The sequence below is a fragment of the Psittacula echo genome (assembly GCF_963264785.1).
Source record: "Psittacula echo genome assembly, chromosome: Z".
Taxonomy (NCBI): Eukaryota; Metazoa; Chordata; class Aves; order Psittaciformes; family Psittacidae; genus Psittacula; species Psittacula echo.
This window is the reverse complement of record NC_137742.1, coordinates 49,237,577-49,252,341: the sequence shown is the minus strand read 5'-3', so window position 1 is coordinate 49,252,341 and position 14,765 is coordinate 49,237,577. Positions and strand designations below refer to the sequence as shown.

General features: G+C 36.9%; 1 protein-coding gene across 1 annotated transcript; it reads left to right on the top strand.

The window, feature by feature from the left end:
• Positions 1 to 4,570: 4,570 nt before the first annotated feature.
• DIRAS2 (DIRAS family GTPase 2) lies at positions 4,571 to 5,170 on the top strand (the record flags this gene model as incomplete). The annotated part of the gene is made up of 1 exon (XM_080636787.1): positions 4,571 to 5,170. One exon carries the CDS (start codon positions 4,571 to 4,573, stop codon positions 5,168 to 5,170), a length of 600 nt encoding a protein of 199 aa, XP_080492913.1.
• Positions 5,171 to 14,765: the final 9,595 nt, after the last annotated feature.

Below are 14,765 nucleotides of genomic sequence, written 5' to 3'. Positions count from 1 at the left end.
GTCTGAGAAGTTTCTGGAAGGAACTAATGTATCTAATTACCAGGATTTCATCATCATCAGTATAATCGCCTTTCCTTTGAAGAAACTAGATGTTTTTCAGAGAGTTATCATTAGATGGAACAGCTGTAAGCAGAGACCTTTTCTTAGCAACAAAACAAGATACTTTGTTCAAACTGCACTAGAGACTGAAAAAACTCAGAGAAATCTTGGCCAAATGGCTTAATGATCTCTGGCACTGGCATAGATACCTTGAGCAAAATACAGTCAATTGCTGTCTTCAAATTCCCCTTCACACTACTATGTGAAAGGCTTTTTTTTGGGTTTCAAGACATCATGAGTTTTTCTGTAGGAAGGTGTGATCCAAAAAAATCTGACACACCTCCCTGTATTTTTTGTTTGTAAAGGAATAAAAAAGGCTATTCAAATTATGAATAAATAATATTCAACCTAACATTTGTTATCCAACAATCTCTGGCTAATATCTGCTAACAAAAGCATGAGAGACTTACATTCAAGTGCAAGGAAGTCACCAATATATAGATAAACATTTTGAAAACAAAGCATGACGTCTCAATAAACTGTCAAGCTGAAATTTTGATATGGCAAGGCAAATTCAGGAAACAGTTTTAGTCTAAATGCATCGAACAGTTTTGATTACCCTTGTTATTACCATCAATCCATGCATAACTACTCAGATGACTTGGCCTGTCATTCTTCTATTTTGTGTATCACACAAAGCAAAAAGAGAAGGTATTTTGAAGTGATAAGTATGTCTGACCAAGCCTGTGCTCAAATAATAATGAAACAAGCATTACCAGTATGATAATATTATTCTTTCTTAAAACATGGCAGGAACAACATCTGCATAAAACGCAGAGCTGACATAAATCAAAAGTGCTGCAGCATGTATACAGGCATGATTTACACTTGCTGATCATCATGAAGCAGACTTTCAAAGAGCATTTTGTTCAGCATAAAATAAGAAAAAATGTGCTTTGCATATGGACTAGAACCTTATGTTGCAAGAAAAAGATGGTTTAACGGTTATCATTTTGTCTTCAAATATGTCCAATTTTCCATTGATTTGAAGAGACCAAAGCAAAGCAGGCAAAGAAAAAGACAGAAAAGGAATGAAAAAGTGAGTCTTGTAGTAAAAGATGAAGACCTTGGAAGTAGGAAAATTCTTATTCTTTAAGTCAATGTTCATTGGCAGATACAGTGAAAATACTCCTTGAGAAATGCCTGTTTATATACATAATGAACAAGTAAAAACTCCTTGCAGAGCTCTCTTTCCCTCTTGTATGTAAATGATGTGTACTTTTTTCACCTTTCATATGCTGAAATGGCCATTAAACTTTCAGCCACTCTGAAATCCATCTTATTTACTGCTACATTTGGTATTATTCTTCACCTTATATCTTGTATATTTACATAGTGGTGTCATCACTAGATGGCCTTATGGACTGTTAATTTAAATTGATGCAAGCTTTTGAACTAAATGCACTGCTTCTACTTTATTGGATTTTCATAACAATAGCAATAGCAATACAAACAGAGACATCTCCAAAGAACCCCAAACCAAAATAAAAAAAAACAGTGAGTGACATGAGATTATTTTACTTGAGGAATAAGACCTTTCAGGAAATTAACATACACCATGTGACAATTGCTGTATTGCTTATCAGACTGACATCTCAGAAAGACATCATAAAACCTCAAGAACTGAATCATTTAAGGTGCAATCAAAGCCTCTGACTCCAGACAGCAGAGGTAGTATCAGGCTGTTTTATAGAACAAAGGCTGCAACGTAAGCCTTCTACAATGTAAACCCATTAATTCCAGTCTTTCCCACTACAGACACACACTCTTCGTCTCTGCAACAACTTACTATGTATTTAAGACTGTTATCATGCCATCTGACGTTCACTGGGAAGCTTTTTTGGATGCTTGATACTTTATGGCATCAAGTGCCACGTTTGAATTTGTTTTCATTTTTGGGCAACTGTATATGCCAGTTTTCTTGGAGATTTCTGAGTATGCTGAAAGTATGACGTTTAATATAGCAGGCATACACTCAGTTAGCATTTAAACTTTCATTTCTCTACTGTATATTTTCACTGCTTTTTATAATAAAAATTTTCATAGTGCATTTTTTCTCATCATCCCATATTTCCTAAGCTACATATCTGACTGTGCAGCGCTTAAGCTTCTTCTGAGGCGAAACAGCCATGGTTTTCTCTCTTAACCTTTTTGCTCACAAAAATTATGAAACTATAATTCCCATGGGTGATAATTTAGTGCAGCCACCCACAACTCTAAACTCTACGACTATTCTGGTTTATTCTCAGCGGAACACTGTCCTGCTAGATTTCTCTGTTCTCATTTCTTGCTAGCTACTTTGTTTTTGTTTGTTTTGTCAACAGCGTGAGCCTCTCACCCATTTTCCTTATTCCTCAGAGGGTTTTTCCTCTTACATAAACATATACATCGGCATTTTCTGAGACTACTCTTTTTTCCATTTCTTGAATTCTGTTGTCAGAGATAAACAATTTTGCTTCATTGCCTCAGGATGAACACTCTTATTTATCAATCTTTCCTATATTTAAACAGGTCTCTGAGAGTGACAGCGACCGCAGGGTAGGAGAGATAGAAGAAGTGAAGCTTCGTTATGCCTGAAGCCAGGCTGGGGAGGCAGAGCTGTGACAGTTCTTCATGTTTCCTCAGGAACAGAATCCCCAGTTGCACTGGTTGTTCTGCCTACAGTGTGCCAGATGAGGAAGTACAACTCCTTCATCCCACACATTATGTAAAGACAGGTGTTTCCAGCTTACTCAGACATTAGAATTAGGACAGAATAGGATACCCTGTACAAGAAGGATAACAAAATCAGGGTGTGCTTGAACAGCAAACTTGAGACATCAGTGCAGCATGGATAGCCACAGCTTTAGTCTAACAGGTATAGGCAGCAACAGCATCAAAATACAGAAGCACAAAATTGGTGTGAGCTGGCAGCTGAGAGCTGGCAAGGTGATCATGGGGGCTCCACTCAGATCCATACCTCACTGCTATTCTCCCTGTGCCAGACAAGTAAAGGGTAACTTAAAACCCTGCCCCACAATTCAATCACTCCTCTGCTGTGGCAAAGAAATAGCTTGAAGGCTTTCCTTATTCATTAAGAAGTCCCTTTGGGTTGTTCTGAATCAGCTGCTGCCCAGGCAACATTGCAACAGGCAGATTCAATCACCTGGCACCATTAGGGCACTCGAACAAGGTTCTCTATTATATCAGCCCGTTTTCCTAAGAAAAAATGAAGGTTCGGCAAATTTTGCAGTTTGTTCCGCATGTACTTTTTGTACATCTATCTTTGGTCTAAAAAGTAACAATATCCGAGACTCTCTTAAACTTGTAGGGTTCAATTTTTTAGTTTTTATTTGCTTAAATCTCACTAAATATAAACAGAGACTTGTACATGCTGTGTACCTAACAAGCTGCTACTGTTAGGAGGATAAATTCATCTTCACATTTATTTCAGTCAATTCTAAAACTGCAGCTTGCAACCGTGTGAAAACTTTACCATTTCTCTTATTTCATAATGATGACAATGTTTGTGGTCCTACTGTTTACAGTTAGGCTTTGTCAAGATGAACTACCTTCACAGTCACAGAATTTTGCGGCCTTTAGCATATGCTTTTGCCAGCCTTGAAAATATAATCCACTTGAAAATGTTATTAAGATGTCTGCACAACTTTTCTGATTTAGCATGTCTCTAGTCAGATTTCATCTGTGAAATAAAGATTAGAACAAAAAGGCAGACTGTACATGAACAATCTCAGTTTACCAAAATGTACCCTGACTTGAAATGCAAGTAGAAAAACACATTGAAGTGGGACACATGCTCCCAAAGAGTTAGAAACAAAGAATACTTGGTGCTGTGGCTAAAAAAGTTACAAATACATCTTAGATGTCACTCAGGAGTGTTCAGTTGTAGTGAAGATAGGTTCCCAAACTACTGAATAGGTGTCATGTTTAGAGTAATTGCCTGTCATACATGTGTATACTTGTGTGTTTCAGCAATGGTTTGGGGAGGTTTTTTTTAGGAACACAAGAAAAATCAGTTTCTACAATTTTGGGGGGCCCTGGCCTTGCTGAAGTACCACTTCCCAGCTGCAGCTTTTATTTCTGGGGATATTAGTCCAGTAGGAAGAATACTGAAACTCATAATGTTCATTTAAAGTAAACCATGAAATGTTGAAGATGATCTTTTGTTACCAGTCCAGTAACAAAATTATTTGGATTATGGATTTTTTTGCAATTTTTATATATTTGCAGTTATGGTTTGCAAACCCTAAGTTTACTACAAGAATAAATCATTCGATAATCCACTGCAAATCTTCCTAAATGATTACAACTATTATGTGATCACTTACATCACATTAATTTCTTGTACTGGGAAAGATATCATGACGTGCACTCTCCACATGTACCTGTATTAATATCTGTCTTGGGTTTTTTTTGTCATTTTCTTTCTTAGATTTTTCTCTCTATCTGAGCAACAGACACACTGAGAAACATGCCTGAGCAAAGCAATGATTACAGGGTTGTTGTGTTTGGAGCTGGAGGAGTGGGCAAAAGTTCTTTGGTCTTGAGGTTTGTGAAGGGCACTTTCAGAGAGAGCTACATCCCTACTATTGAAGACACCTACCGTCAGGTGATCAGCTGTGATAAGAGCATATGCACTTTACAGATAACTGACACTACAGGAAGCCATCAATTTCCAGCCATGCAACGTCTTTCTATTTCTAAAGGACATGCTTTCATTTTGGTTTACTCTATCACTAGCCGACAGTCCTTGGAGGAACTCAAACCAATCTATGAACAAATATGTCAGATTAAAGGAGACATAGAAAACATCCCAATAATGCTGGTGGGGAACAAAAATGATGAGAGCCAAAATCGAGAGGTGGACAGCAGTGAAGGAGAAGCCATGGCTAAGAAGTGGAAATGTGCCTTCATGGAGACCTCTGCCAAGCTGAACCACAATGTGAAAGAGTTATTCCAAGAATTGCTAAACCTTGAGAAACGCAGGACTGTGAGTTTACAAATTGATGGCAAAAAAAGCAAGCAGCAGAAAAGGAAAGAGAAGCTGAAAGGCAAATGTGTGGTGATGTGAAATTGCACTGTCAGAAGTTAATCATGCAATCTCACCTGTCTGACAATACTCATATAAAACCTGCAGATAGCAAACAACCATGGAAGACCCTATTCATTATTATCTGTTTTAAAAGAAATATTTTGAATTCCACAAAAATTATCTACTGTAGTTACTATGAAAAAAACCCAACAATTAAAAACATATACTCCAGCTTCTAGTTGGAAAAAATCAGGAAGCAGAAGAAAGACAGGCCAGGATATCTAATTTTGTGATTTAGAGAAGAAAAGAAATTTCATCATTAGCATAATGCAAAAGTTTTGGAAAGTCAGCATCATATTATTTTCATTTCATATAACTGCAAGAGATGGCAATGCATAATGTTGGAAGAAAAACAAAGAAATGGCCATGAAGAAACCTAGAACTATAAAATGCATGCTGAATGGTGTTATGACATCCTTTTAAGAATGTTACAGACAATTCTGTGCAATTTTCATTACTGACTGGTGGGGCACTGTGCATAAGGCAGTATGGGATCTGCCAAATAAACAAACTATTTCACGCTGAAAGGAAGTGTGAGGGTAGCAGTTAAAATGTATGGATATTCTCTCTACCCTCGAGCATGAGATTTCTTTCCTGTATGTTTCAGTGTTTGAACTGAAAGATGATGAAAATCCAGCCCCTGTAGGAGAGATGCAAATCATCTTTTCTGGACCCATCGCTTCGAGAATCATTTTTGCTTCTGTCCTCAATGTATTTCAGAAGAGCAGATGTTTTCCTGTGGAGAATGTCAGATTGTACGGAAATGGTGTATATAAACAAATGGAAAGCTTCCCCAGGGAGGATTGGCTGGGAAGTCCCCTGCAAAAGCCTCTATGGGAAAGGCTCCATTCAAATGCTGCCGACGATTCATAGTGAATGAAAGGAAAGTCTATTGAACTGGTAGTACCCTTGGAGAGGTGTCAATGTAGTATACAAAAGTTTTATTTAAATTACCAAATAGCTGAGTGAAGCGTCTTTACATTACTGTATTTCAATTAGAATGCTTTTTCATTCATGCACTACTAGATCTATTGCCTTTATATTGTCTGAAGGGGTATATATTAACCATTTAAACTCATGTTTTGAACTGCTGTGACTATAGAATCAGATCCTATATCTGGAATTAGGTCCCACAAAGGACCCTAAGAGAAGATTTCCTGGGATAAGTAGTACAGGATTTGGCATATTGAGTTGCAGTCAGTACTGTGTTACAATGCAATACAAAGTTCAGAATAGAAAAAAACTGGTTTAAACCACCTTTTCAGGGGAAACTGCTCTTTTCAAAACCTTTGGAAGGGGAATAATGGTACAAAAATGTGAGCTTTTCTGGATCTCTCTCCAAAGCTTTTTTAAAACTAAGATGAATGAGTAAAATATGTATTCTACTGATAACAAAGACCATCTAACATAAAAGAAGCACATACAGTTTTTAAAAGACACATCAAAGTTGTATAAGCTACAATTTGCACCTTAGGAACTTCTCTGAAATAATAAAACAAACCACCATATTTTGGTGAATGTTTATGTTGAAATCATACTATGGGAAAATTTAGTCAAGTACTAGTATTATTAGTATGCATGCTGTTGCATTATAAATATCTTCTAGGAGCTGTTCAAATGCAGTATTTGCATTAAAAATTGTTACCTTGTTCCTCTTAGAGTTATTGCTTGCTTACCTTCAACATTTCAATCAAGCGTGCAGTCATTTCGCAGGTAGAGTACACATTTCTTTGAGCAAGAATTGCTATTAGCATTGTCTAGAAAAGAGCACAACTTTTACCATTCACTCAGAAGAAGTTTTGGCACCATTAAAATCAAGCGTAATAATACTGCTGATGTCAAAGAATACAGAATTTTGTGTGCTTATTTCATTGCATCAGAAAATTAGAGAAAGCATGAAAAAAACCCTAAGGCTTTTCCTTAACAGTAAATTCCTGGCTGTTACATGATGCTTTTTCTTCATAAAAATCAAAGCACTTCACAAAAAAGACAGCATCATTATCTTAACTCCTCAGGTGGTGAAACTGAGGCATGAAGAGAGTAAGCAACTACACACAGGTATACAGGCTAGCTGTATACCCAGGAACAAAAGCAGATTTCCTCAGTCCCAGGCCAGTGCTCACTCCGCATTTGATCTGACTGCCACTTCACATTCTTAGCTAACCTCAAAAACATGTAAAGAAAACTGTTATGGCTTATATAGCTAAGTGCATCTTTTTCTTGTCAGTCTGTCAAAAGATCAAACAATATTTACAGATCAGGGATGCAAAACATATTAAACCACTACATTTGGTAGGTCTTTTAGGAATATTTAAACATCTATTCTGTTTGTAAGCAGATGGCTGACAATGCTCATCTTCGCAGCAATGGATTCCACTAATGAAACTGGAAAATCAAAAGAATGATCACACTTAAGGAGTAATGGGTCATATATAGAGGCCAGCAGTAAAGAGGTCTCCTGCTGATGCTAATACACTGGTGCCAAAGGTCATCATGCATGACACATGCTGAAGCAGCCAGCATGGAATAATGACATAAACTGAAAGAAAAAAAAAAAAGGCCATATAAAGACAAGGATCCTTTTAACATTATTGGTCATTTTAAATGAAGGAATTTTTTACGTAGTAAAGAATCTTGCAGAAGTAGAATATAGGGGATCTAATTACTCATAAGCTATAACTGCAAGATATTTCAGGCTGAAATTTGGCCCTGGACTTTCTTTGAATGTGCCTCATAGCAAGTGAGTAGTAAGTTTATGGCAAAGGTGGAAATAAAACAAGTAGCTGCCAATGTAAGGCTTGAGGACCATTTCCTTTAATTCCCAGTTGATTCCTCACCTGCTACAAAATAAGCCATGAATTATTTCATGGACTTGCATGTATCAAAGCAAGGCCAATACAAAAGCAATATTACTTGTGGACCACAGATTCGAAAGAGAACGTATTTTATACCCTTGCATTGTTGTCCTAGTTTATACTACTAGATTTTACATATCTTACATACTTGTGAGCTGGTTTAAAGCATTTGTTTTGCTATTACTTATACAATTATTTTTTTTAACACTGGAAAAACATTTTAAGTTAAATAAAGAAAATATACAGCTTTATTACCTTTTGTGTTTGGGAATGTGATATGCGTATAACAAACTCTTTAAAATATACAGGAAAAACATTGCCTATTTAAGCCATGTAAGATCTACAGTGAATTTTGGCAACCAGAAATCATGTTCTAGACAAAATGACTCTTTACAATGCATGTCTTTTCTATGTGTATGTGAAATATTAAGATATATAGTTATCATGAAAATGTGTTGTTGCGAATTCATTAGCAAATATTTTATTCAGCACCTCTGGATATGAAGTAATTTGTGCCTACAGGTTTCTATGTTTCTGGTGATCTGAACATACAAAATAAAATTTTAAATGGAAACACAAGTTTAGAAGAATCCTTGTTGGTGCCTGCATTGTGTTTATTACGTAAGTACATTAAGTATGTAGTTTTTAAGTTTCACGCAGTAAAAGTTGCAAAGGCAATTCTCTAAATAAATAAATAGCTACTTACATGTTAGGTAGTGTCCTAAAGTCTTCAGCTGTACAGATCAGATTCCTGAAAATGTCCTGACAGAACTGGAGCAGTATCATCTTATCTAACATATATCTTTCTTCTATTATACCGTGGCAAACATGTACACTTCCAAAGCAATCTGCCTTCATAAAACACAGATTATCTATGGGTGTACCTTTTGGCCATCAAAAAGCAAAACAGTTCTGCAAACTAGCCTGCATTTTATTATTTATTTTAAAATAACAACAGATGAAACTCAATGCTTGTGCAAAATTGAAACTTATTGTATGGATCCTTCTATTCGTCCTAATTTCTACGATATTCCTGATGTTTTTGCAACCTACTAAACTACTGCATATTATGTTACCACCTGTTGAAAAAAAGGTCAAATATAATACTTTGACACTTCTTGCAACTCAGAAGATGTGGTAAAGCTTTTCAGTTAAATAATCATTTCTGTATGTAAGGGAGGGATCAACAAACAAGCTTGAACACTCAGGCACATTCGTAGGCATTTGAACCAGTGATGAAACATTGAGTATTAAATGCAGTTTTCATATAACTCTGAAATAATTGGACATGGTAGTCCACAAAGCTTTTTATTTTTAGTAAAAGACACCCTAGAACTCCTCATAAATACTATAATTCATTTTCTTCTTCCAATACACCATCATTTACTGTGCTTGGTCCTGATTCTGACACAGCCTACTGTGGAAAAGTGAATGTGCTCAGTCAGTGTCCTGGGGTTTGTACAATATACTCAGTAACTGTTTTTTAGATGTTTGCCCTACAGTATGCCACAGAAGCACCACAAAATTTGCCGCCTTCTGAATTTTTTGTCATTTGTTACTACTCCTATTTCCCATGGGAAATATTTTCATTGTTGCCACACGCCCTCATTAAGTTGTGAATATATACTCATCATATTTAGTTCACTGGCATTTTAACTGGCATGTCTCACACACCTCTTTGGTAGATTTTCTAATTAATTCACAAGTTTATTTCATGCAGCAAATGCTGACTGAAGTCCAGCTCTACTAAAACTGCAAAGAGAGCTTAAGCACCCGTGAAAGTACACACCTGGATGTTCCTTGTGAAGGAAGCAGACTGCTCTAAACCAGATGGATATGGGGTTTAGAGAAAGTATTAAGCCTCTTCTGTTTCCTATAGTTTACCTTGTTTGAGCACCACTTTACATAATGAGTCAGAATGGATCTATTGAAAATCATAATGGAACTGAAGCAGAAAAGAACATTTGTTGTTCAGTTAGATGTATTTATTCCTCATTCAGATGCCAAGAAAAGGCACAATGGATCCTACAAGTACATCTCTATCTTGATGTTCTGAAAGCTGTGGATGACATCATCTGTCACATGAAAGAAATACAAATACAAACTGTATTTGTATTCATTTCAGTAAAAAAAGCAGGAAGAAGTGTTTTTCCATGAGGGCTGTATAGCAAATATTTTTTTCCATATATAAGAGGAGAAGGACCGTTTTACATTAGCTTTCAGAGAGAAATGGGGAGAGCACGGAGGTGCTAGTCACTTAACATATACCTGCTTTACAGCAACTTTTGCTCAGTGTTGTTGTAAAGATCCTTCTCATCTGTTACTTCCCTTCCACATCTGGTTCAGCTCCTGCTGCTGGTCAACTTGGTCCTTGAAAACAGACTGTTGACCTATTTATTTATTTATTCAAGTTTAGGCGCTCTCAAAATTCACAACATAATGGCACTGTATGCTTAGGCATATGAATTTAATTCCAGATTTTACCTGTGGGCCACTTGTCACTTGCACAGTTGGATCATTATAATAAAGAGGTAGGAGAAATATGATGTGGTGGGTAGAGTGGGAAATGGCAAAGCTGAAAGTTTTTACATGAATTTACTATTGCTCAGGGAGTTCTGAGATCAAGGAGGGCTCCTAAATGTATTTTAAAAACAAAAATCAATATTCTGTAGTCGCACTGAGCTGCACTAATGAGCACTGCTGTTAGGGACATCACAGCAGTAGGTTACACAGGAGAGAAATTGCTCAGGGATCAGCAGGGAGAAGGGCAAGTGCAATCCTCTTTCTCACCATGTGGGAAGGGGCAGATATATCTGTCAATGAGAGAGGATGACCTCAGCAGCCATGACCAACCTGCAGCATGAACACCATGTCATTTCCTTCTACAAACCTCACACCTGTCATGGCTAGTTTTCCACAGTGAATTTAAAAATTGACTGGAACAACAAAGTCTAAAACAGCAGCAAGGGGGAGCAAGGTGGTTTTATAGAAGCACATCTCCAAGTGTCCAAATAATAATCTGTTTATATACGGCTCCATGAAGAGCATGTTCACTTACCAATGAATGGTAAAGGACTGTATCATCAGAACAAAGAGGCAGGATTATACACAGTCTAGGGATGCTGAATATAATGGAAGGTGAATATGTATAATTTCAATGATAATGTTTAGGAAGGATGAAGTAAAAGAAGAAAGTCAACTGAATATACTCAGAATTATCCTAATAGTACAATCCATTAGGTCACAGAACAATCACACAGGGAATGTAGCACTTGATACGAACATTACAAAGCCAGGATAGGGTAAAAAAGGAATCTAAAATTCTGCCCTCCTTTTTGCTGCCCAAACCGTATTTGTCCATCCTTGCTCTCCTGTTTCTTTCCAAACTCAAACCTGATTTTAAGGCTAGCCTCATTCAGCAAGTTTGATCAACACCTAATCTCCCACCTAAGCATGGTCTTTTGCTTATCCAGTGTCCAGTGCTATATGACATTTTACAAAAGCCACAAGTAATCTCAGTATGGTAGAGGACCTTTCAAATTACTTAATTAATTACAAACAGTTCAAAATAATTTGACAATTCCAGTAATCAGAGGGATACAGCAACTCTGTTGAATCATTCCCATACAAAAAATAATAATAAAAATGAAAATAATAATAATAATCCTTTCAGTAATGTAACAGCATACAAAGTATGCCCAGATTGCAGAACTGGAAAATACCATCAAAGCCAGATGGATGCAAACACAAAATTTTATTACTGGGATGGGGGTAAAAGAAGCAGCAACTCTTCTGTTTGGCTGCTTTCCATGCTTCTCCCCTTCCTGGGAAGAGCAACCAGCCAGATTGCCTTCGCTGCAGACAAAATGTTCCCTTGTCTGCTGGAAATTGTTTATAGAGCATAGAAAAAAGCAAGACCATCACTTGGGCAGAGGCACTGATGTGTTTTTTCCCCTCCTATAGAAGTAGATGCTGTTACGAGGGCAGCCTTGTCTGAGAAGGGTTGAAGCACAGACCCTGGGGCCAGCACTGCCTCGAGACATTCAGTGAGGTTCGAGGTTCCCTCTTTCCCAGTAGGTGGGGATGGGGACGGGAAGTACAGTCAATCGTTTCTGCCCTGGCATACACTGCCAATGCTGTGATGGTCATAGCAGAGGTTAACTGATACAGCCCAGCTATAAATTTATGGAAATACAGTTTAACAGATACCTCAACAGATGCAGATTCAAATGCCTTGCACAAAAGTAATGTAGCAGTTACTAAAAAGAACAAAACTGTATTTGGTCAACAATTAATAGGTAAATATGTACTTACTGAAATATTTCCTGAGTACAAAAGGCACTTACAGTATTCACTGATTAAATCAGTGGATGCACAGCTCCACTCTTTCTCCCACTGTTAAGTCTAGCCTGGACCAGGCCAAAATTTGTAGGGTTGATGGTGTGAGATAAGTATATATATGGTATATTAGTCCAAGGATATAAATAAGTCAGATTTGTCAGGAGATTAAAGAAGAATGTGACTTGAAAGTGAGATCCTTTAGCTTTATTATCATAGAATCATATGATTTATTTTATGGCCTCTATTGGCTGTGTTTTCAGTTACAGCTCTGCATTTCTACAAATTATTATAATCTAAACATTACTGGATGACTTAAGTTACACAGCATCACTTTAAACTTCTTCTGGAAGATAGATAATTTAGTATAGAAAGTCAACATTGCATTGCAGTCAAGCATATTATTCTGTACTATACAGATGTAGTAAATAATGTATTTTTAAATGCAAGCTAGTAGTTATAACAGTATTCTGTTTATTATGATTTCTTTAGTCTGTCGGTTGTGTTTCTGTGAGAGACTGATCTGAAATCAGATTCCACTGTCTATTGTCTCAAAGACTGGTATGAGAAGCTGAGATGGGTCTCCACCATGACTAAAGGATGAGTGGGAAAGAAGACTCTTCCATCCACTGCCTTGAGAATTATTGTGAGGAATTGAAATGAGACTCCACGGACCATTGCCTCAGAGAGGGGTGGGAGTAGTTGAGATAAGACTCTTCCATCCATTGCATGGGAGAAGGGAGTGAGGAGCTGAATTGGGACTCCACCATCCTTTGCCTCAGGGATGAATGGGAAAAAGCTGAGATAAGAGTCTTCTGTCCATTACCTCGAGGACTGGTGTGAGGAATTGCTGTCCATTATCCCAAGAATTGCTGCAGACACCTGCAGCTGAAGAGCTGGCTGCAAGACCAGGGAAACGTCCACTGGGAACAGGAATATGTGACATGAAGAACATAGGTACTCCCCCAACTCATTATAAAAGGCGAAATAAGACATCACCAAAATGGGTGCCTTCAAGGTGACACCAGAAGGATGCCTCCATGAGGACACCCACCTCCGATGGACTCCTGGGGGGACACTCTGTTCCAATACTGACTATGAACCCTGAAGAACTCCCACCAATGACAACAACAGATCCCCGGGACACTGCTGGGTCCACAGTGGTGACTCTCTCTCTCTCTCTCTCCACCCCAAACCCTTGCTTCATTTTCTACCTTTTTTCCAATCTGTCCTATTGCTATACCCTTTATTGCAATAATTTCCCTCTTTTATGATCACTGTCTTTTTGTAATCTGTAATGAAAATACTGACCGATTATGGTACTTGACCTCATTTGCATCTTAATTTCACTCTTGGGATCACTAACTGAAACAGGGTCTGGCACTGGGGTTTTCTCCAATCGGATCCTGACAGTTTTCCCAGGAATTAGTGCCCTTCTACTGAATCTTTTAATTTGAGCTAATTTAGGAAAAAAACTTTCACATTAGGACCATTTTCAGCAAGACATTTTTAAAGTGCATTCAATGGCAATTAGACTTTGGAATTCAACAGAAGAATTTAACAGTCATTTGTAGAGACAGTATTAGTCATCTCATTTCCCACACGAATATGTTTTGTGGTTTGAAATGTCACTAAAATGGCTATTTTAGAACACAACCAGAAGCTTGAATAAAAACAGCTTTAGCTTCTTTCATTTTAATATTCAAATACATGGAAGTATGTACATTTTCAATTTTTTCTGAACATCAGAGACCCAATTCATTCTTGGATTAGTTTGCAGTAGATTTGTCCCAATGTTTTCCAGATTGTTTCAAGTACACTGTGTTTAGTATGGTAATAAGAGAGTTGGTGTTGTTACAAACAGAAGGTTTTTGGACTCAATGGTGTTTTATGATTGATGTTTTCAGTATAGGGAACTACCAAACCAAGAGAAAGATAAACCTGTAAGTAAGTTACAAAAGAGGACTTTTAGGAAATGTTTTCCTTTTCCTAACTCATTCTTTGTTTGGTCTGTAGCAAAATGACTAATATCCATGTGTCAAAATTCCTTAAGTATAAAACTGGAACAACTGTTGGTTTGTTTTTTTTTTTTTCCAAGAATGCAGGAAACTTATGGAATATATGAAATGAAAATTTTATTTCTCTATGTTCTTTTAATGCAGTTTCATAAAATAGATGTCAATTTTTGAAAACCTAACATCTCTTCCAAACTTACAACGTGGGATAAAAATCTGTTCCTTTGGGACACATCAAAATTTATCCCCTTGGTTCTCATGTTCTCATTTCAAAATACTCCAGTGTCAAATAAAATAATTATAATATAATTATAAAATAAAATAATAATATTATATAATATTAATAATAATATATAATATATAATA